The 23,796-nt window shown below is 43.2% G+C and overlaps 2 protein-coding genes across 3 annotated transcripts; one reads left to right on the top strand and one right to left on the bottom strand.

Annotated features, from left to right (window-relative positions):
* The first annotated feature begins 421 nt into the window (after nt 1-421).
* On the top strand, nt 422-14,025 carry tnfaip8l2b (tumor necrosis factor, alpha-induced protein 8-like 2b). Its single transcript, XM_060921952.1, has 3 exons — nt 422-682; nt 4,005-4,324; nt 13,206-14,025. Exons 2-3 carry the CDS (start codon nt 4,007-4,009, stop codon nt 13,446-13,448), a joined length of 561 nt encoding a protein of 186 aa, XP_060777935.1. The 5' UTR covers nt 422-682; nt 4,005-4,006; the 3' UTR covers nt 13,449-14,025.
* A 1,359-nt stretch (nt 14,026-15,384) lies between these two features.
* lysmd1 (LysM, putative peptidoglycan-binding, domain containing 1) lies at nt 15,385-21,909 on the bottom strand. Of its 2 annotated transcripts, none has more exons than XM_060921950.1 (3): nt 21,204-21,908; nt 20,820-21,115; nt 15,385-17,679 (listed from the first exon to the last, which is right to left on the bottom strand). In XM_060921950.1, exons 1-3 carry the CDS (start codon nt 21,381-21,383, stop codon nt 17,529-17,531), a joined length of 627 nt encoding a protein of 208 aa, XP_060777933.1. In that variant the 5' UTR covers nt 21,384-21,908; the 3' UTR covers nt 15,385-17,528. The 2 variants fall into 2 exon arrangements, with proteins under 2 accessions (XP_060777933.1, XP_060777934.1); XM_060921951.1 differs by lacking the exon at nt 15,385-17,679 and adding an exon at nt 19,792-20,415 and having other exon boundaries at nt 21,204-21,909.
* Nucleotides 21,910-23,796: the final 1,887 nt, after the last annotated feature.

The raw sequence follows: 23,796 nt of genomic DNA, 5'->3' as shown, positions 1-23,796 counted from the left end.
AAAAAAATCATAAAATGATATAAACATCTGTGAAGGATTGTTGTTGTTAAAGATACACTCAGCTGGAGTCATGTCAGTTACTGGAACATTTCTCTGCAGAAGTATTAAAATTTTTCAAGCTTTTACAGTTGGACTGTATCACACTCATCTGCCAAAGAGCCAGTTCTCAGGGGACATGAAGATGAGTCAGAGTGCAGCAGTAGTGGTGGTGTTGAGGCTGGCTGCATTCCAGTAATAGTGATCACAAAAAAAAAAAAAAAAAAAAGAGTAAAACCTTCCCTCCCCGTTGAAATGTCCACATCCCGGGATTACTACTAAATACTTTACAGGGGTTTCACTTGTTGGGACACGCTGGTGCTCTGTCAGCAGCTAGCGGAGTGAAAGGGCGGTTTGTGAGAGTATCTGTCTGTGTGTGTGTGGAGAGAGAGACAGACAGACATGCATACTTAGGGGTGTGTCTTAGACAATTAGTTCCTCAAGGAAGTACAACTCAGATTATCTTGAAACAGAGTGACGAGCAGATCAGAGAATTTCTTTGAAGGTTTTTGCGTGGTTCCATCCTTGCTTAAGGAGAGCATTGTTTAAAAACAAAAAAAACCCTGGATGTTGATCACCTGAGCTGCACACACAAGGAGGACAGAGACTTGACCGAGAGGAGGGAGGGAACGAAAAGAAAAAGCAGGTAAGAGCCCTGTGTTACTGACCTATGCCCTCAGCTTGATACCACGCTCTGCAGCTCGAGAGACATGTTTGACATTGCGGAATCAGTAAACTAACCGTAAAGCTAAAGAAAACAAATACAGATCTCTCTTATTAGTTTCTCTAAATCTAAAAGAGAAAGCAATCTGTTTTTTTCAGCAGCTGGCTCTTGTACAAATTCCTGGTTCTATCTTTCCCACCTCCCTGTATGAGCAGTAGTTTGGAGGGAATTTATTCTGTGTTCAAACTGGAACAGGTACCGTGTCCTGCCTCCTATGTTAGGGGCTGATTAGAAAAGATAGAGCCACTTGCTGCAATTAACACAGGCAGACTTTAAACACTGGAGTTTCCCTGTCTACCACTGACCTAATTAAGCAGAGATGTCCACTGCTCCATTTGATGTAGAGTAGCCATTGCCTGAAAAACTAAAGGGTCTCTGGTTTAAGAACTGACTCAATGTCTTGTGAAATTGTGAAAAAGCAAATGACTGGCAACTCTTCGCTGCTGCCTAACAGAACAGGGTTTCACTTCCTTTATGAACAACCGCGTACATTCCACTGTCATCTGTTGAAAAACAACTGAAGTGTTGAACAGGGCGTCAAGAATATGGCACACACACTAAGAGACATGGAGAGTCTGTACTTGCCATGTTGCCATGGTATAAAGCAAACATTCCACACACAGCTAACATGTGCTGTCATTATCTATGCCACCTTGTTTTCTTTGACTCAAAACCTCAAAGTTACATGCAGTACCTCAATTTCACATAAACTATACATGAACAAATGTTTTAGGTAATGTACCTACAATACAATACTAGTAAGTGAAGTGCACATGTATCAGGATGTCTAGTAAAGTATATACTCGTATAGTTATTTACAGAATGGTTATACAATCCTTGGACACCAGAAAAGTTACAAAATCAAAACCTCACAAGAATAAATGAATAAAGCTTCTAACCATACATGTATAATGTAATACAGTTATTGTGAAATGCATGGCAGTCTGCCTGCTCTGTCTGAATCAGAACATTAACTTATTAGTGACGTTAACATGTTTGCTAGCCAACAGTCCCACTTCTCCAGCAGCAGGTTATGACCTGTTGTTTAGCTGCTTTCTAATGACCTGGTTAGTGCTGGTGCCTCGTACACAAGACAATAGGACACTTTACATCCTATAAAAGCTTCAGGCCTTGCTTCTTTAGATGCACCAACACACTCAGCCCTGGGCTACGTGCTACAGTCATCTGAAGAATGATAAATATTTACCTTGCTTGTAGATAATTCTCCAATCACACTATTCCCTAACTCATCCGTGCGGCTTAGATTCTCAGCTCACACTTTGAACCAACTACTGTATCTAATGAATGCTGCCAAAGGAGAAAAACTTTTAATGGAACTGGAATGAGAACTTGTTCATCCTAAATGTATATAATACATATCTGTTTACACCACATCGCATGAACAGTAAAAATTTTTGATGCAAAACATTTTCTCATCAGGTAGTCTACAGTTTGATCAGGTCTTATAGATACACTATAAGGAATGTTCATAATCATAACAGATTAAAGATGATGCTGCATTCCACAATCACTGGTATTAAACCATGAAATTGGAAAAAGTAACTTGTTTAATAGTAATTGAAAATCTGCTGCGATTCAAATATGACAGTGCATTAGGTGGGTACATATCTTCATTTTTGCTTAAAAAAGTTGATAATGATACCATCACATATGTTGCTACTGACCCAACACCCAGCCATCCATCCATCCATCCATTATCCGTAACCACTTATCTTGTGCAGGGTCACGGGCAAGCTGGAGCCTATCCCAGCTGACTATGGGCGAGAGGCGGGGTACACCCTGGACAAGTCGCCAGGTCATTGCAGGGCTGACACATAGAGACAACCAACCATTCACACTCACATTCACACCTACGGTCAATTTAGAGCCACCAATTAACCTAACCTGCACGTCTTTGGACTGTGGGGGAAACCAGAGCACCCAGAGGAAACCCATGCAGACATGGGGAAAACATGCAAACTCCACACAGAAAGGCCCCCGTCGGCCACTTTGCTCGAACCCAGAACCTTCTTGCTGTGAGGCAACAGCGCTAACCACTACACCACCGTGCCGCCCATCTGACCCAAAACAATTAACATATTTATTCTTTAGCATACCTCACATACTGATTGGCTGAGCTAATTAGGCATACCACCAGCATGATAAGGCTCAATTGCACATTTGTCAAGTGGCACAATCAGAGAGTTCTACTGTGCACTGTCAGAAATAGGGGTACAGCACGAGTCCATTTCTGTCCCTCAAAGTACAATCTACACTAATGTACCCACTAGGGCTCATTTTTGGACCTCAAGGTAACTATGTGTACCTTTTTTAGGGCCAAAAAGGTACATATATGTTCCCAAGCAGTATATAAAGTGTACAAATAAGTACTTTAGAGGGAACTGCCCCAGTGACAAGCCATTATCCCCCGAAAGGTACAATAATGTACTTTCTTTTCTGTGTGTGTATACAATTAAGTAATAACAGGAATTAGTGTAAAAAGCAATAAGGGCTCAAAATAGTAAAGCGTATTAGGTAAATTTTGTCCTTCTTTTCACTGAGAGCTGCTTCATGTGGAGCAGCTTTGGGCTCTGGTGTTCCTGTTTTGATGGCCCAATCTGGAGGTGCATGTAGAAACTTGCGAGCTATGCAATCACCTTTTCCTTCATATCTGCCTTTGCATGCTCAGTCAGTTGCAAGAAGCAAAAAGACCATAACAGGAAGTGCATTCTGCTCATGTCTGTCTCTTTTAATAGATTTTGTAGTCTACTCAATGGCAATTTGTCTGAAATTACATATAAAACCTACTGTTTTGGTATTGAGAAAGATAAATGAGATCTAGGCTGATATAGACTTTAGTTTGTTTACATGACATGTTAGTGCTGATGAGGTCCTTTAGGATGCAATTTCCCCTCCCTCAAGGTTACTTTTCCTTCAGCATGGCCCTGAGTTTGTATCCCTAAAGGCTGAAAATTTCAGTAACACAATACACAAACAGAGACAAGAAACAGAGGATGTGGTACTGTGAACCGCATACAACATAAAAGAATAACATGCCCTTTGCTGGCTTGAATTTTATGTTTTGTGTAGCTCCATATCAGCTTTGTAATAAGAATGCACTCATGTACATATTTTAGATATCATGGGTAGTATCTATTTACAAAAAACAAAAATACTCAAGTTACAACTGAGCATTCACCATTTCAAAGCATCCTGCTAACTTTTATCCTTTTCCCTTTTCAAGAAATGGAGAACTTCAACTCCAAAGACTTCGCTATGAAAGCCCAGAAGAAGATTCTCAGCAATATGGCCAACAAGTCAGTCATGCAGATGTTCATTGATGACACCAGCAGTGAGATCCTAGATGAGCTGTACCGTGTCTCAAAGCAGTACACAGGGAACCGCACAGAGGCCCAGAAAGTGATTAAGGACCTGGTTAAAATCGTTGTGAAGGTTGCTGTGCTTTTTAAGCACAACCGTTTCAGTGAGGATGAGCTCCGCTTAGCCCAGACCTTCAAGAAAAAATTACACATGGGAGCCATGACGGTCATCAGTTTCCATGAGGTAAAGCCCACATATTCAGAGACAAAAATGTTCCAAAGGTCATATACATTATATCATAATTGCAACCAAAATTTCACAACTGTGAAAAGAGCATCACCACTGCATTATCTGAATCTTTTAAACGACAGGGCTACGTGGACAAAATGGGAGCAAAACAGAATACAATGGGCCTAGAAATGTGTGCTTTGTTTTTAAAAAGACTTTATAAGTGCTTAAAATATCACAAGTAATGCATTACTGACACAGTCATCGGTAGCTAAGTCTGGGCTACTGAGGGTGTGCATAACAGCAATACAGCTTCTGAAGCTGAGAAAAGACCAGCTGAAACATATTTAACTCACAGTACATCCATGTGAGTTCAGAAGTAACAGCTAGCACTGATCAGAAACCACATTAATATCCATTTCATTATACGGTGTGAAAAACGCAGTTGATATATTTAATGTTGTGGTTACTTTGTGTGTGCTTTTCCTATAGCTGTACCTGACAAATGTCATCTTTGCCAAATGCAAGTTTGCCACATACAAATTCATGTAATGTAATGTGATTTGTGGCACCTCTATTCGATTCAGAAGTTTACTAAAACTGAAGACTGACAAAAACCTCTCGTCATAACTGCATTTGTTTTTTTCAGGTCTTTGACACATCAGCATTATTGGGGTTTTTTTCTTCCATTTACTTTCCATAAATCACTGCTCATTCAGTATGAGTTATGCGCCAAACTGCATTGTAATTGTATAGGCTCATGTCTAAAGGATTACTAGTTCATGGGAAGAATATATGGTTTATCTCCTCTCATTATGTATGACATGGCATTCCTGGAGAAGGCCAGTGTGCAAAGTACAAAACAGTTAAAGTTTCCTCAGCCAATAGCTAACAGTATTGTTGTCAAAACCCTGTGGTATATACAGTATTATTCCTGTAATTCATCACAAACACATTTGTAGTAATCCCTGATGTGGGTGAGGCACAGAAGCACAGCAGGCGAGAGTAAGTGTTCACACAGACACTATTTTGCTGTTTTCCTTAGCTTTTCAGCTTTTCTCAGTCACACACGCAACACACACGTGTTCTGGTCAGGGGCGAGATTCTTCTCTCCTCTCCCCCTCCCTTTATACTCCATCCCTGCAACACACACACACACACACACACACACACAAATTGACACCAGGTGTAATGACTTAGCCACTTACCTTCCCCGACCCCGCCCTCCATTCACAGACTGCTGCTTGGCCACGCCCCCGCTGCCACATACCCCCACCGCCCAACTCAGGCCAGGGAGCCGTCCGGCCTGAAGCTGACTCCCCCGCCGACGGGACAGGAAGTCCACCGCCACCATCTGTGCCCCCGGCCTGTGGATCACCTCGAACTTAAATGGCTGGAGAGCGAGATACCAATGGGTGATCCGCGCATTGGCATCCTTCATGCGGTGGAGCCACTGGAGGGGCGCGTGGTCCGAACAGAGAGTGAAAGCGTGCCCTAGCAGGTAGTATCAGAGGGCAAGGACCGCCCACTTGATGGCGAGACACTCCTTTTCAATTGTGCTGTACTTGCTTTCGTGCATCGTCAGCTTTCGGCTGACGTACAGCACCGGGCGCTCCTCACCCTCCACCTCCTGGGAGAAAACGGCCCCCAGCCCCCTGTCCGATGCATCAGTCTGCAAAATAAAGGGGAGAGAGAAGTTAGGGGAGAGTAAAAGTGGCCCCCCACACAGTGCAGCTTTTACCTCAGAGAAGGCCTGTTGGCATTGCTCCATCCACTGGACCGGATCTGGAGCCCCCTTTTTAGTGAGGTCGGTTAGCAGGCTGGTGACGTCCGAATAGTTAGGTAGAAACCTACGATAATAGCCAGCCAGCCCCAAGAACCGCCTCACCTCCTTTTTGGTCTTGGGCCTCGGGCAGGCCACAATCGCTGCAGTCTTGTTAATTTGGGGATTCACCTGCCCATGCCCCAAGTGGAACCCCAGATACCGTACTTCCACCCGCCCAATCACACACTTTTTCGGGTTAGCTGTGAGGCCTGTTCGCCTCAGCAACTTTAGAACAGCCCTCAGGTGTTCCAAGTGCCGCGGCCAATCATGACTGTAGATTATTGTGTCATCTAGATAGGCGGCTGCGTAGGCAGCATGAGGGCGGAGGACCCTGTCCATAAGCCGCTGGAATGTAGCAGGTGCCCCAAACAACCCAAAGGGGAGCGTGACAAATTGGTATAAACCAAATGGTGTGGAAAAGGCCGTTTTCTCTCGGGATAGAGGAGTCAAGGGGATCTGCCAATATCCCTTGGTTAGATCCAGTGTCGAATAAAAGCGAGCAGTGCCTAACCGATCAAGCAACTCATCAATGCGAGGTATTGGGTACGCGTCAAATTTAGACACTGCGTTGACCTTTCTATAATCCACACAGAACCGGACTGACCCATCAGTCTTGGGAACCAGGCTGCTCAGTGCACAGTGGCTGCTCCAGTCACTGTGGGACTCCTCGATTATGCCCATTTCAAGCATGGCCTTGAGTTCATCCCGAACCACCTTTTTCTTGTGTTCGGGCAAGCTGCAAGGGCGGCTACGCACTACCAACCCCGGGGGCATTTCGATGTGGTGTTCTATGAGGTGGGTACGACCCAGAAGGGGCGAGAACATGTCAGAAAATTCCTTCTGCAACTTGGCTACCTCCGTGAGTTGGGTTGGTGAGAGGGGGTCTCCACAAGGAACCGGAGTGGTCAGAGATGTTATCTTTTTTTTACCTCCGGCCCCAGCTCCGCCTTCTCTGGGACTACCGACGCCAACTCCATGGGGACCGCCTCATTCCAGCGTTTTAAAAGGTTGAGGTGGTAGACTTGCAGTGCCCCACCCCTATCCGTTCACTTCACCTCATAGTCGATGTCCCCGACTCGCCGTGTGACCTTGAAGGGCCCTTGCCACTTGGCGACTAATTTAGAACTCGACGTGGGCAATAATACGAGTACTTTGTCTCCCGGCGTGAATTCTCTAAGGTGCGTGCCCCTGTCATACAGCCAGCTTTGACGTTCTTGTGCCTGCCGTAGATTCTCCTGGGTTAGTTGCGTGAGGGTGTGGAGTTTTGCGCGCAGGTCAAGAACGTACTGGATTTCATTTTTAGTCAGTGAAGGTCCCTCCTCCCAATTTTTCCGCAGCACATCCAGAATGCCACGTGGCTTACGCCCATATAATAATTCAAAGGGAGAGAACCCTGTGGAGGCTTGTGGGACCTCTCGTACTGTGAATAACAGGGGCTCGAGCCACTTATCCCAATTACGCGCGTCTTCCCTTACGAATTTATGGATTATGTTTTTGAGCGTCTGGTTAAATCGCTCTACTAATCCATCCGTTTGTGAGTGATAGACACTGGTGCGGATAGACTTAATCCGCAGTAACCCATACATCTCACGCAATGTGCGTGACATAAACGAGGTGCCTTGGTTTGTCAGGATTTCTTTCGGAATCCCGACCCGGGAGATAAAGCGGAAGAGAGCCTCTGCAATACTGCATGCTGAGATATTGCGGAGAGGCACTGCTTCCGGATATCGCATTGCATAGTCCACTAGAACTAAAATAAAGCGATATCCCCATGCTGACCGATCTAATGGCCCGACGAGATCCATCCCAATTCGCTCAAACGGGGTCTCAATTAGAGGAAGAGGGTGCAACGGTGCTTTTGGAGTGGCCGCAGGATTGACTAATTGGCATTCACGGCACGCCGCACACCATCGACGGACATCCCCGTGAATCCCTGGCCAATAGAACCGGGCCATTATTCGGGCTAGTGTTTTGTCTTGCGCCAAGTGTCCAGCCATGAGATTAAAGTGAGCCGCATGGAATACGAGTTCCCTATGGCTCTTTGGGATTAACAACTGGGTTACTTGTTCCTTAGTTTGAGTGTCCTGCATCACTCGGTACAACCCATCTCTAATAATGGCAAAATAGGGGAAGATCGGTGCCGCACTCGGCTGAAGAGTTTGACCATCGATTACTCTCACTTGGTCAAACGCATGTCGCAGAGTCTCATCCCACAACTGCTCTAACGGGAAATCCCCAAGGGACTCCCTGAGAGAGGGAGGAGGAGCGGGCTGCTCCTCACTCTGACGCGGTATCGACGTGGACGGCTCTGCAACAGCTTCTCCAGCCAATGCCACACTGGGATCTTCCCATGACCTACTAAGGCAGGACCCACTATGTGTTAAATACTCCATTAATTCTTTAAATCCCAGCCAATCAGTTCCCAAAATCAATGAGTGGGTAAGACGAGGACTAACCGCCGCCTTTATTCAATGTGTTTGGCCCCGGAATAGAATATGGGCAGACACTAGCAGGTAATGGTGAACATCCCCATGCACACACAACACCTTCACCGCTTGTGCTCCCCCCAATGCCTCACCTTGCACCAGGCGTTGGTGAATTGAGGTTTGATTACAACTGGAATCCACCAAAGCATGATATGTATCCCCTTGAATACTCACCGGTATGCAATACGTTCCGGCCCGAGCGGGGGCGGTTTCTGGCACGTTGGGGATCTGGATGACAGCATCCACCTCCCTTGCGGAGCTCTGACTCTGGAGACACTCCGATTCCCTGCTGCGCCAGCACACCGGCCCAGGCTTTCCCTCTGCACTGGTGTTATGGGTGTCACTCACCTGAGGGGGGAGACAACACAGACACAGAAGAGGGAGATGGGAGGACACCACGGGTGTGACGGGCTGGCTGGGGAGGAGCCAGCCGCCGCCTTCGTGGCAGGGGAACGGGGTGGAGAGGGGGAGAAGAGACAGGAGAGAGAGAGGGAGAGAGAGAGGGGGAAAAGAAGCGAGGGGAGCCACCTCCAGATGGTCCTCTGCCAGCTCGATGGCTCGTTCCAGCGATGCTGGGCGGGGACACTGGACCCATTCCACCGTTCTTTCCGGAAGTTGAGAGATAAACTGCTCCAGTGCCACCAGATCGACGATCTCCTCGGCATCGCGGTCTTCCGCCCTCAGCCACCGCCGGCAGGCATCCCGGAGTTGCTGGCCAAATGCAAACGGCCGGCCGACCTCCTCCAGTGTCAGCGTCTGGAAGCGCTGATGGTGTTGCTCCGGGGAGTGGCCGAGCCGCTGCAGGATGGCTTTCTTTAGGTCCGCATAGACCAGCCGGCTGTCAGCAGGGAGCTGCTGCGCTGCTGCGCCTCGCCAGTCAGGAGCGGGAGGAGGCACGCCGCGCGCTGCTCCAGCGGCCACCCCCACGCCTCAGCTGCTTGCTCAAAGAGAGCGAGGAACGCTTCCAGAAAGTCCTGCGGTCCCATCTTCATGAGGGTGGCGGCAGTGGGGGCCAACGGCCCAGCTGGCGTGAGTAGGTGCCGGAACACCTGGCGATCTTCCTGCTGGGCTAGCATCAAGGCTTCGAAGCGCTGCTGCTGCTCCTTCTGGAGAGTGATCAACGCTTGATGCTGGTTCTGCTGGGCGATAGCAAGGGCAAGGATGAGCTCTTTGAACAGGGAGGACTCCATGGGGTGGTTCTCTTCTGTGTCCCAGGTTTCGGCACCACTGTAGTAATCCGTGATGTGGGTGGGGCACAGAAGCACGGCAGGCAAGAGTAAGTGTTCACACAGACACTTTATTTTGCTGTTTTCCTTAGCTTTTCAGCTTTTCTCAGTCACACACGCAACACACACGTGTTCTGGTCAGGGGCGAGATTCTTCTCTCCTCTCCCCCTCCCTTTATACTCCATCCCTGCAACAAACACACACAAATTGACACCAGGTGTAATGACTTAGCCACTTACCTTCCCCGACCCTTCCCTCCATTCACGACTGCTGCTTGGCCACGCCCCCACTGCCACAACATTAAAAGCAACACGAACAATTATCAAGTATGTAAACTGGGCTGTTAGGAGATTTCATTGCTGCTTTTCAACGTTAATACAGAGTAGGACAGGATTTTGTTCGATTTGACCAGCAGAAGGTTTGTATAACTTTTTAATTTTTGCATAAAATGTTCATTCATTCATTCTGATACTCTCTAATTTTTTTTCCCTCTGTGTTTACAGTCAGTGTACCACAAGGAAAGAACATAAATGTGCATGCTAACAGACATTTACATGCACTAAGAATTATAGTAGCTTAAACAAGAAAGAAGCTTCATAGTAGATAAAATGAAAGCAAAAATAACAAGAATCTTAACCATATGGCCATTTTTTCTGATAAAACTGAGCTGTTATTGTGTACGAGTTGAGGATTCAGGTAAAGTGTCGATGCTACTTAGCTTTTTGTTAAGTGTTGTGTGAAGGAGAAACATTTTAAAAGAATAGTCTGAGCAGAACTTGGTCCAAATCTAAATAATGTGTATCTCAAGAGAATAAAGATATGATTTGAATATACTTTGTGTGTAGTTGAAACAACGCTAACCAAGCTAATAAATAAAAACCAGCAGCTAATAATTAACATGATTCAAAGCACAGGGTTAAATGATACTTATCTCAAACTGCATCATAATTAGTAACACTGAAGCTCACAGTTTGCTCTTGAAATAAAATAAATTGCCTCACGTATTTATTGTAAACCATATTACTGCCCAAACCAGTGTTTTAGCATATTTGCAGTATGCTCTGTATTAGTGGCTAATCATGACTTTTGCTCCTGAGCCTTATGGCTTTTATGCAGCTCTACAGACACTGAGCATCAATATATTTCCATGTACAGTGAACCATTTAACAGTTATTCCATGAAATCGAGTCGTACATGAGCTGATAGCCGACAAGGTGTGCAGCACCGAGTCAGCTATAAGCCAGGTATGACGAGATTCTATCCACACTCACTGGATTTTGAGAAACAGAGCATTTTTAGTTTTATTTTTTGCAAATTCAATAAATAAAAACTTTGTACAAAACATCCAACAAAATAATTTCCACTTAGAATATAAACAAACCTCTTTGCTTATGTACATGCTGATGGTTAAACTAAGCTGTAACAAATATATGCTTAATGGAAAATCAATAAAAACTGTTAAAGAAAAAAAAAAAAAGAATGTAAACAAACCAGCAAAATGACAGTAGCAATTTGTGAAAAATGCTGCTATAATAACTAGAATGCATTTCCAGAGAAAACGCGAAAGTGTGCTTGCTCTGGTGCGCCGCCATGGCGACCCGGCAAGAGAGGCGACCGCACGCCAAAATGACAAGTTTTGTGTCAACACGCAAAAGTTTGGCCAAGACACAAGGCGGCTTGTCATACGGAGATGACAGGCTGGCTAGGTTCTTTACAGGGACATCCCAGAGCATCACTAACATCAAGATTTAGATGTAATTCTAAATCCGTAAAGAGATGACCCAAAACACGTTTTTGCTCATTGTGGCGCCCCCTAGTGGCCAAATTACACCAAATTTGATGAGGGCACATGAACTGGTGCCGAAAGTCATTTCAACAAATATGGTCTTGATACATCAAAGCGTTTTTAAGATATGAGCCAAAATACGTTTCTGCTAATTGTGACGCCCCCTAGTGGCCAAATGACACCATATATGATGAGGGTACCTCGGATGGTGTCTAAAGTCATGCCACGAAATATGGTCTTGATATGTCAGAGCGTTTCCAAAATAAGAACTCACTTCCTGTCTGGTGGCTCCATCATCGAATTTGATTGGCTGCCATGGGCGAACGCCGCGACGTATGAGAGGGAAACGAATATCACGTATTAGGCATGGACTGGAGGTCATGTGTGCCAAGTTTCGTGATGATCGGACAAAACATGCGGCCAGGGTCACTTTACTCTCACTTTGGACAAAATTCAAAATGGCGGAAAATCTAATTAGGCGGAAAATGACGTCATAGGGTGCGTTGGAATCGTCTCCAAGGGTTCCAACGGCACATGAAAACCGGACAGACAGATGAAGTTACGTGCATGAACGCATGTAAGAATGTGATCAGTTGGTGGCGCTAGAGCGTGAGACGTACCAACATGAAACTTGATGAAATCAATCAGGGTCCACTTCACTATCAGTGTACCACGTTTCATGACTTTACATCTTACGGTTTGGCCTCCTGAAGGAAAAATCTGTTTTTTGTGTCGAGCGCCCATTCATTTCAATGGGGAAAAATGTTTTCGAAAAGCGCGAATTACGGGAGAACGACAAGGCCTATCGAAAAGCTGTATGCAAGCACACATCTGCACTACAGGCCGGAGAAGTGAGAAGTGGAACGGCATGTCTAACTCGAATGCCCCGGGAGGAGTAGCGGCTCACAAAAGTGGGAGCAGAATAATAATAATAATAATAATAATAATAATAAACGTGTCGGAGAACAATAGTGTGCTTTGCAATAATAATAATAATAATAATAAATAATTCTTGAAAAATAAAAAAGATACTTTCATTACATATTTTGTTGCTTTTTTATATATTTTTCGGGGTTTAGTTTTCAAGTAGAGTTTTTATTTCATCCGCGGTTAGTTCAGTAACATGCTTTGCCATTTTCTTCTTTTTTTTTTTTTTAGGTTTTTTGGGCGGTTGGCAAACCAACTTAAAGATGCATTATTGCCACCAACTGGGCTGGAGTGCGGAGCAGGCAATATTTGGGGGGGGGACTAGATTCTTTTAGCTATTTCTTTTTCTTTTAAATACTTGATAAAGTCATATCTGACTTGATGCGCTCTGCCATTTTGTTTTTTCTCTACTCAGGGTATATGAGCTGATATCCTAGTAGTAGAATAGCTAATCAGAGTGTGCGATTGCTCATATCCAGTGAACGTGGATAGAATAACAGCTATTATACAGAACTTGCAGGTTTGATTATTAATCTAGCCCTGATTATGTTTTAGTCTGTTGCAGGAGATAACTGTTCAGGTTGTGTTTACTATCAGTCTATTATAAACACATACATTTTCTACTTGTTTACCTTGTCTGCTTCAGGTGGAGTTCACCTTTGACAAGGCAGTGATGGCAGAGATCCTTAACTCATGTAGAGACATGATGCTCAAGCTTGTAGCTGTTCATCTCACACCGAAATCCCACGGACGCATCAACCATGTCTTCAACCATTACTCCGACCCTGAATTTCTCACCCAGCTTTACAATCCAAGTGGTCCCTTCAAGTCCCACCTCAGTAAAATCTGCAATGGACTCAACAAACTGATCGAAGAGGGCACATTATGAGAGTGTGGTGCCAGTGGGACTCGATACAGTATTTTCTTTAAAGAAACCAACAAGGTGCTGGACTAGAAAGCAAGGCAAGAATTGTAAACTCAGCACACACACAAGGTCATTAACTCACTGATGGCAGCCTCTTCAAGTTCAAGTTTTTGTATGGTATATTTCACCAATGGTCTCTTCTTATGATAAGAATCATATTTCACGCCATTGCTGGCAGCACAGAGAAATAATCAGTTTTAATTCTTGTTCTCCAACGAGTGACAGTCATATCAGCAAAAGTGTTTTGATATGAGACATTTGTGGATGGCTTTCTTTGATCAATAAGCACCATATTCACATCCACTTTTCTGTAAACCAGTCCACCACCACCACCCCCCAAAGTAACACTTATCTTAAAAGCTTTGTGAATGTTTTCCAGTAAAGGAAAAATAATTGAAAGAATTATAAGTAGTGAAGGAAAGAAGGCAAATTCATTTTTACAATCATAACCATGATTTAAAAAAATTAAATAAATTTTTTTTTATATTTTTATTTTCACCATAATAAAAAAGGGATTTCATAATAAATACCAGTACTGAAATTTTTCAAATTGTCTGTTACTGAAAAGGGAATATACGCTCTGAATATTCAAGGGTTAATGACGAAATAATGAATGAAAAGCTGCAAATAGCTGCCAGATTTTTTTTCTGTCCACAATCCACAAAATATATTTGTAAAATTATGCTCTGAAAAAAATATGTACTGGGCTCAAATCCCAGTTCCATATTAGCAAATCTCTTCATTGCCACCTGGTGTAACTTTGTAGTAACTGACCTCCCTGTCTGCCAATAATGCACTAAAGCACAAAGTATATTGACAATTCTCTATTACATGCTTTTGTTGCCTCAAATTCAGATGGCCATATAAGCCATCTATCAAAACAGCAAGGAAAATAAGATTATTAATGAAAGTTCATGTTACTTGAAAGAAAATTAAATATTTGAAAGCAGCAGTTTGCAACAATGAGCAAACTGATTATTAAAGTTTCTACAGAATATTTTAAAGGAACAGTCCACCGTACTTCCATAATGAAATATGCTCTTATCTGAATTGAGACGAGCTGATCCGTACCTCTCCGAGCTTTGCGCAACCTCCCAGTCAGTCAGACGCGCTGTCACTCCTGTTAGCAATGTAGCTAGGCTCAGCATGGCCAATGGTATTTTTTGGGAGCTGTAGTTAGATGCGACCAAACTCTTCCGCGTTTTTCCTGTTTACATAGGTTTATATGACCAGTGATATGAAACAAGTTCAGTTACACAAATTGAAACGTAGCGATTTTCTATGCTATGGAAAGTCTGCACTATAATGACAGGCGTACTAACACCTTCTGCGCGCTTCGACAGCGCATTGATACGGAGCTCAGTATCAATGCGCTGCCGAAGCGCGCAGAAGGTGTTAGTACGCCTGTCATTATAGTGCGGACTTTCCATAGCATAGAAAATCGCTACGTTTCAATTTGTGTAACTGAACTTGTTTCATGTCACTGGTCATATAAACCTATGTAAACAGGAAAAACGCGGAAGAGTTTGGTCGCATCTAACTACAGCCCCAAAAATACCATTGGCCATGCTGAGCCTAGCTACATTGCTAACAGGAGTGACAGCGCGTCTGACTGACTGGGAGGTCGCGCAAAGCTCGGAGAGGTACAGAGCAACTCGTCTCAATTCAGGTAAGAGCATATTTCATTATGGAAGTACGGTGGACTGTTCCTTTAAACCACTAAGGATTTTCATCTAGGGGCATACATCCTGTATATTTCCATCATAAAGAATCCTTTTTGTTAAGTAAGTAAAAGTGTTTTTATAGTTTGTATATCCTACAAATACAAATTTAGTCCTAAAAGAATCCATTAACTCTTTAAGAGAGGCAATTCAACTTAGCTGCTGTGCATTATTTCTCATCGGGGATAATTAGATCACAAATTATGCACACGAACAAAAATAGGCAAATTCACACATTTACATAACACAGCATTTATTCTTCCTCAGTCCTCATTTGTGTCTGCTCTACATATTGTTCACATTTGTGCATAGGGTATGTAACACGCCCAGACCACAAAGCATGATTTTAAGCAATTCCTGCTGGCAGTCTGCAGGTCATCAACCTGTACTGTACAACCTAGGGATGTAACTGGATATGACTCCGATATTTGATCAAATAATGTGTTTTGAACAGATACAAATTCAGACATGAATAAAAGGCACACTATTCTGTTATTTTTTTAATGTTTGTTTTGGCAGAAAAGTTCACAGTGTATCTTGTCAAAATTAGAGGTGTGCATCAGAATCCCACAGAATGCAACAAAAAGTCACTCAAGCAGAAGATTTTTTTTTTTTAAACATTCATGTGGGTAAAAGTGTGCAGTCAGATATGAAGCTCAAATAAAGACTACACTGATGAACAAGAACATGCCACAGTCCTTACTAATTGTCTGATCCCGGTCAAATGGTTTCAGTTAAGCTACTAATTTACTTATTTTACTTTGGAAAGTAGAAGCAACTAAACTTGTCTGAAAATACTGGAGGTAGGTTTAAACAAAAACTGTAAAATAACTATGCAAGCTAGATTAAAAACGGTCCCGAGCAAATCTCTTAAGTCACATGAGGGAGGTAGCATTAGAGCCAGAATTCATGGACAGTGCTGACAATGGCAATTTTACCTCTGGGATTTTTCAAGTGTTTAATAGGGTTCCTATATCCATCCATCCATCCATCCATCCATTATCTGTAGCCGCTTATCCTGTGCAGGGTCACGGGCAAGCTGGAGCCTATCCCAGCTGACTATGGGTGAAAGGCAGGGCACACCCTGGACAAGTTGCCAGATCATCGCAGGGCTGAAACATACAGACAAATAACCATTCACACTCACACCTACAGACAATTTAGAGCCACCAATTAGTCTAACCTGCATGTCTTTGGACTGTGGGGGAAACTGGAGCACCCGGAGGAAACCCACACAGACACAGGGAGAACATGCACAGGAAGGCCCTCACCGGCCGCTGGGCTCGAACCCAGAACCTTCTTGCTGTGAGGCGACGGTGCTAACCACTACACCACCGTGCCACCCTGGTTCCTATATTATATCGCAAAAAAGTAATTAAAAAAAAAAAAACACCTTCAAGTTTAGACCACACCCACTTCATATTTAAGTCCAAATACAGATCTGGTGTACTAAACAGATACAGATGTGCCACTGTATTACATCCTTAGAACAAACAGTACACCACCATTTTAAAATCTCAGCAGTAACATGCCAATTCCTCTGACAAACATAGAAGCCAGTGCATATGACCTAGAAATCCATGTTGACTCACAGTAAGAAAGAACGGAAGAATATTGCATCTAGGCTATGTTTGGTTACATCACTAATGATGATATTAAGGAAGTGTTTCAGAGAGGATTACTCAATATGCTGGGAATGTTAATACTCATTTTTCCTTTTGGCTTAAGCGTGGCTAACTGAGCAATCCCACTTAGTGAAATAACCCCTGGCAGTGTAGCAGCTACATGACCAAAACAAAATGTGCAGTATAACATACAACATGAGAACAAAATCATACAAGTGCTTGAATAAGCAAGGTAAATTTGTAAAGTGCCCATGAGAAATTAATTTAAACTTGGTTTAGACAGTTAAAATTAATTTGCTCTGCAGATCAAATATATAGCTTATGTTTTCCTTGATTCCTAAACAAATTTCCAATTCTAACTAGAACCACATTACTGATCCATGTGCAGCAAATGTGTAACCTGTCAACTAGGCACCTTACCCAAAGACATGAACAGTGCTCATTTTTGCTCTGTAAACAATTAGGCTTGGATGCCAACATGGCACATGATCTAAGGCCATATGGGCGCATCTAGTCAGGTGGCAGTGCACATCAATTCCACAAGTGATAATAGATCCTTGCAGTCTGAAGAAAATCAGCAGTCCTTTTTTTTTTTTTCATTGAACTCAGTCCCTCCTCCATACAACCTTCACTTTTCATTTGCTCCTGCGGACGTAAACACTTCACACTGATCAGGAAGTACTGTTAAAAAGCCAGCATCAGAGCTGAAAAATCTCATCCTCTCTGTCCCTCAGTTTCTTGGTACGTTTAGTGATAGTGAGTGGCACAGACCCCAACATGGCCTGCTGAACCGGAGAAGAGCTGCAGGAGTCCTGATTGCTGTACTGGACATATTCTGTTGAAGAAAACCTTTAAAAAAAAAGAAAAAAAAACCATGACAATTTGTCATATAACTCACATTCAGATGACTGTCAAACACACTAATCACATACTAGCTTATTAAATGTGTGTGATGTACATATTTCAGGGAACCTTAATTCCAGTCCTGAAGGAACAATGCCCCACAAATCTTGTCCTGCTCCACAAACACCCCAGACTTTGTGTCCTTTTTATCAAGGACAACATAAGCATGATCAGGTGTGTTTAGAGATGGTAGAATTAGATATTTTGCAGCACAGTGGTCCTTCAGGATTGGAGTTCAGAAACCTTGGATTTAATCCACTTCTGTAGAGTATCCAGAATGGAATATGTCAAACTACTGGATAAACTGTAAATGGAGCATTTTGACACAAAATATAGCATAAATTAATAACTTCAGTGGATATTAAACATTATGTTGTAAAAAGACCCATGAATGCCATAATAGCCATGGGCGTTAAGAGGTTTTATGTATAAGGTGTTATTTAAGAAAGCATGACATTGCAATGTGCTGCTAATGTTCATCATACTCCTTACAGCCAGTGAATTGGAAATACACTTTTTGCAAATACCCTATATGGTCAAAAGTATTTAGATCACTGAACATCACACCAATGTGTGGGCGTTTCACCAAACTGTTCCCACGAAAGTTGGAATTGTATAGGATGTTTCTGTATGCTGTAGGTTTAAGATTTCCTTTTACTACAATTTGTTGCGGGGCGGCACGGTGGTGTAGTGGTTAGCGCTGTCGCCTCACAGCAAGAAGGTCCGGGTTCGAGCCCCGTGGCCGGCGAGGGCCTTTCTGTGCGGAGTTTGCATGTTCTCCCCGTGTCCACGTGGGTTTCCTCCGGGTGCTCCGGTTTCCCCCACAGTCCAAAAGACATGCAGGTTAGGTTAACTGGTGACTCTAAATTGACCGTAGGTGTGAATGTGAGTGTGAATGGTTGTCTGTGTCTATGTGTCAGCCCTGTGATGACCTGGCGACTTGTCCAGGGTGTACCCCACCTTTCGCCCGTAGTCAGCTGGGATAGGCTCCAGCTTGCCTGCGACCCTGTAGAACAGGATAAAGCGGCTAGAGATAATGAGATGAGATGAGACAATTTGTTGCAGCAAGGTTGGTGTGGAAGAACTCGAGTGACTTGCACAGAGCCCTGACCACAGCCACGCTCTAGTGGAAAGCCTTTTCAGAAGGGTGGAAACTATTATAACAACAAAAGGGGGAACCAGCTTTGGAATGGGATGCTCAAAAAGCATGTATGGATGTGATGCTGAGGTGTCCGCATACTTTTGGTCATATTGTCTCTCTGCATAAATGTAATACATACAGGATATTACATGGTTGCGTGAAGATATAAAGTTTATCTTTGAGTGGCGAATGTATATAATCACGAGTGAGCGAAGCAAACAAGTGAAAATATTTTCAACATGAGAAAATAAACTTATTTATATTATATGGACACATCCACAAAAATATGCAAGTTAATCAAAAGAATTTTATCTTTGAACCGATTCGCCATTTTGACGACGCGTGTCTAGTCAGCAGGAAAACAATGAGAGTGAAGTCATCAAGTGAAATGTCACTCAGATCTGCAATGTATTTCGTCTGAAAAAGACGAGTTTTTTCCAACACGTGAAGATAAACTTCATATCTTCAAGCCAATGTGCGAGTTTCTTTTGATTGTATAGACATATTCACAAACAAAAAGTACCCAAATTTATCAAAATAATTCATCGATTTCCTCATGAGTGACATATAGAGATTTATGTCACAGTTATGATTCTCAATGTCCCAGATGTAGCTCATATGAAAATACAAGTGGTGTATTTCCCAGTAAAACACTCATGTCTATGTAATATAAATGGAATAATAAAACAAATTTCACCAACAAGACTTTGAGTGTATTAGGTTTCACAAATGCTTGTTTATCGTCATATGGTTCAAACAGTAAAATGTTGCATGTTAAGATAATGACAGAAAAAAAAAATCAGTTTTCAACTTCCTTTCTGAAAATGATAAATACAGGGCGTTTCAAAAATCTGATATTATTTGAGATGTAAATATCCCAGAAACTACATAGTCTAGGCAAATGAAACTGAACAGGCTTAATGTTGAGCAATATAAGATTTATTCCTCAAAATTTGAATGAGAAATTCAAAGGTATGTGGATTCCATGAACCAGTTCACAAGTTTTCAATACGCGTGCCACCTGAGACACACACACATAGCCTTCCTCTTTGAACTACTTGGGCCGTGTCCAAATCTGCATTGCAGTTGGTGCATTTTTAGAGAATTCTCTCATAAATGCAAGCCGCACAGTCTTGTTCGACGGTGTTCGAGCATACTCTAATACACAAAACGCACGGCGGGGCGGCACGGTGGTGTAGTGGTTAGCACGGTCGCCTCACAGCAAGAAGGTTCCGGGTTTGAACCCAGCGGCCGGTGGCGGCCTTTCTGTGTGGAGTTTGCATGTTCTCCCCGTGTCTGCGTGGGTTTCCCCCACAGTCCAAAGACATGCGGTTAGGTTAATATGGGACGGCCTTGAGCGAGGCACCTAACTCCCAACTGCTCCCCGGGCGCGGTTAGCATGGCTGCCCACTGCTCTGGGTATATATATGTGTGTGTGTTCACTGCTTCAGATGGGTTAAATGCAGAGAGGAATTTCACAAGTGTGTGATGAATAAAGTTGTGCTTTCTTTCTTCTTTTCCACTGAATGGCATTTCTATACCTAAAAAGATGAAAACAAAAACATAAAATTTTTGACCTGTTTCCACACATGCTGTTAAAATTTGAGGTCAGTTGAACGAGAATTGGTAAAGTTATTAGATTGTGAAATTATATCAAATTTCTGAAACACCCGGTATATTCTAATAACTTGTAAGCTCACATTTTATAACTTTATAACTGCCTTCAACCTCTTGTGGATCCTCTGCAGACTATTGGATCCTCCCAGTTGTAATATCTGCCCTTCTCAACATTCCTGACATACATCTAGAACAGGTATCAGATTACTTGCCCAATCTTTTCCCTTTCTTCGTGACATATAGGTTACAATTCTGCCTTCTTCGGATCAGGTCTGGAGACGAAGAGCATCATGGCACAACATAAATAACGACATTTGCATTTACTTACTTTTTATCTCCTTCTTGACATGTCTTTATGGCTGCTTGTTTTGACTGATTAATCAAGCAGTCTAGCCTTTTCAAATAGTCTGATGGAGAAATATCTGCAGTCACATCTGGACTTGCTGAGACTGTTTGGCCATTGTTAACAAGAACTTGTTGATCCTGATGACTTGATTCCTCTTCAAGCAACTCGTCCTGGTTAGTAAATGACAGTGAGTCAGTGAGGACAGGGATGGAGAGGAACTTCTTCAGGAATATTGAGTCGTTGGTGTACAGTCGGTTTGCCCTTTTGATTTGCTCCATCTGCAAAGAACAGTTGAAAAAGTCGCGTCAAGAGCAACTGGTTTAGTAACCATGCTGAATTAAAGTAGCTTTTAGAGCTTCAGCTTACAGACACGCCGTATTTGAGTGACAATCCTTGTAAAGTTTCTCCCGGTTGGACTTGGTGTTGGATTCGGTTTTGTCGGACCGGTGAGACACACGACGTCACCAAGCTGCCGTAAGACTTAGCGCGCTGGCCGCAGAGGAGGCCGTGTGCTCCGCTCTCCGGAGGAGATTTATCCGCGGACATGATCCTCACTTCCTCCACAAGCCCAAAGATGGCTCACACTGACTGATATTTTGCTGTGTACGGTGGTAAATACGTAACGACTGGTGTGGTGAAGTTATCTCGCTTTTCTAACACTTCGCTTACATTTATGTAGATAATATTAGTCACATAGCTAAATAACACACATTTCAATAGTTCTCTATAACAATATCGGATATAACGTTTGAAAATGACACTATGCAGTTTAACAACTAACCAGCTAACACTGAGCATTGCAGTTTACTCTGTTATTAAGCAGCGCTACAAATTATTTGCACCCTCACGCTATACTTGCTTGACTATAAACAACACTGGCTTACGTTTGAAGTCACATAATAATAATAATCCTTACACGCGTACTAAGGCAGCTTTCTCAGTTTCATTATTTACGAACAGCTACCTACATAGTAACTAGTTTCTAATCGGATAACCAAAACAAGCTAGTTAGCTAACAGCTAAGCTACTCTTCCTGTGTTGCCATGGCTCCGTGTTTCATCAAGCACCACCTTCGTATCCCATAATTCCGTTTTACAAACAGGAAGTGCTTCGCACTTACCAGTACAACAAAACAGTTCTAATTTCAGCTGTCCTTCCTTGGCTGTTTGTGATTCCATCTGAACTTACAAAAAGAAATAAAAGATTAGTCCAAACTAGTGCCCGCTTATTACATTGCCCAAAGCAGAGGTGGATAAAGTACCCAATTTCGTTTTATATATATATATATATATATATATATATATGAAAGTATGTCCCTTTACACACTCATCCAGAAGGGTAATTCTGCACAAGGCCATCTGTCTACAGCAGAAAGAAATAAAATAACAAAACGCGTCTGGAAAAATCCCAAGGGAGTCTGGAACCAGATTTGTGACGTCACCTGCGGAAGCGCGAGCAGGCTGCGCGAGCTTTGCGCAGTCTCAGTGCACAGCCTGTGTAGACCAAGCGCTCCCATTTCTCTCTCAGGCCCACTTTACACGGGGACGGTATAAAACAAAAATGCAAAAGTCCGTTTTCGTTCTCACTTTTTTCAGCGTCTACACGACCGTTTTCAAGGAGAAAATCTGCGTCTATACGGTGATGCATAAATGTCTCCGCTATGTCTGCACGCATGCGCAACGTCTTCTGTCTTGTCTGATCTGCACATCTGCGCCGCTGTTCTGTCAAGTTATCCTACCAAGCCTACTACGCATGCGCGAAATCCAGGAGGGTAGGAAAATTCAACGGTAGTTTTGTCCCACCGATCAGCTGGGCTGATAGAAAATCGGTGAGAATTTCACGCATTTGCCGATTTTTATGTTTTGTGCGTATTGGTCGAGTCTTTGGCCGAGTCAAATAATTTGTAATGACTTGTTTTGAATAATAAAACGGTCTGTATGAGAACTTGCTAGGATAACTTTACAGAACACCGGTCCGGCTGAGGTACTGTAGTGCTCGAGGGAGGAGCAGGAGCAAACCGAAACTCTTTTAATCTGCCTTTATTAAGTAACACTCACTCTTGTTTCGGTGAAGAAGAGAAAAGGCAGTGTCCATCTCAGCAAAATAAACCCGTTCGGCTGCTAGTTTTGTTTTCAGTCTCGGGTTTATGGTTTCACGAGCGGCTTGAATAGGCGGCGTGCACGTGCGTGTGTAACTTGGCGACACCAAACTGAGGAGCTCCAGCTGGGCGGGTGAGCAGGAAAACACACCTACTGCATTAAAACACAGAGCAGCTTGAAGGTCCGTTGGATCGATGTAATCAGACATGCTCTTACTTTTTTACTTACTTTCTTACTTCCCGGGCTGGCATGTGCAGTATATGACATATGTATGACGTAAACGCGTACCCGACGCGAGCAGATCCGAGCAGAGTTTGGCGTATTGGGTAGTTTAGACGGATATGCAACGGGGGCCGTTTTTAACTTATCCACTCTGTTAGGCGTTTTCAATTTTATCCGTTTTTCAGCCTCGGAAACACCGTCCCCGTGTAAACGAAAGGCACTTCTGATAAAATATTTAGTCGTTTTTACCCGACAGCGTCCTCGTGTAAACGGGCCCTCATTGTCCGGTCTTTTGGGAAACGATGAGTACTAATCCCATCAAGATTGGTGTTGCTACACCCTGCTACGATACATCTGTTAACCATTTTAATAATTATGTTGAAGAAATTTGCAGAAAACCACCAGGTCGTTTTCTCATAAACAAACCAGCGCTGACGTAGGATTCAGAGGGAGGTGTCCCGCACGTGACGTCACGAAAATCAATGTTTGCCGGGAAATCCAAATGGCAAGTTTTTTCAGAGACGGACCAATTCAACTCAAATGGCTTGGCTTCAACTGAATTTTTCTGGTATTGCGCAAAGTAAAAAAAATTGCACAAAATGCAAAATGTGACAGATATTTGACCAAAGTATAATATA

The sequence above is a fragment of the Neoarius graeffei genome, chromosome 5, assembly GCF_027579695.1.
Source record: "Neoarius graeffei isolate fNeoGra1 chromosome 5, fNeoGra1.pri, whole genome shotgun sequence".
NCBI classification, from domain to species: Eukaryota; Metazoa; Chordata; class Actinopteri; order Siluriformes; family Ariidae; genus Neoarius; species Neoarius graeffei.
Note: the sequence above shows the minus strand (reverse complement) of the source record. Positions and strands in the feature narration are given on the sequence as shown.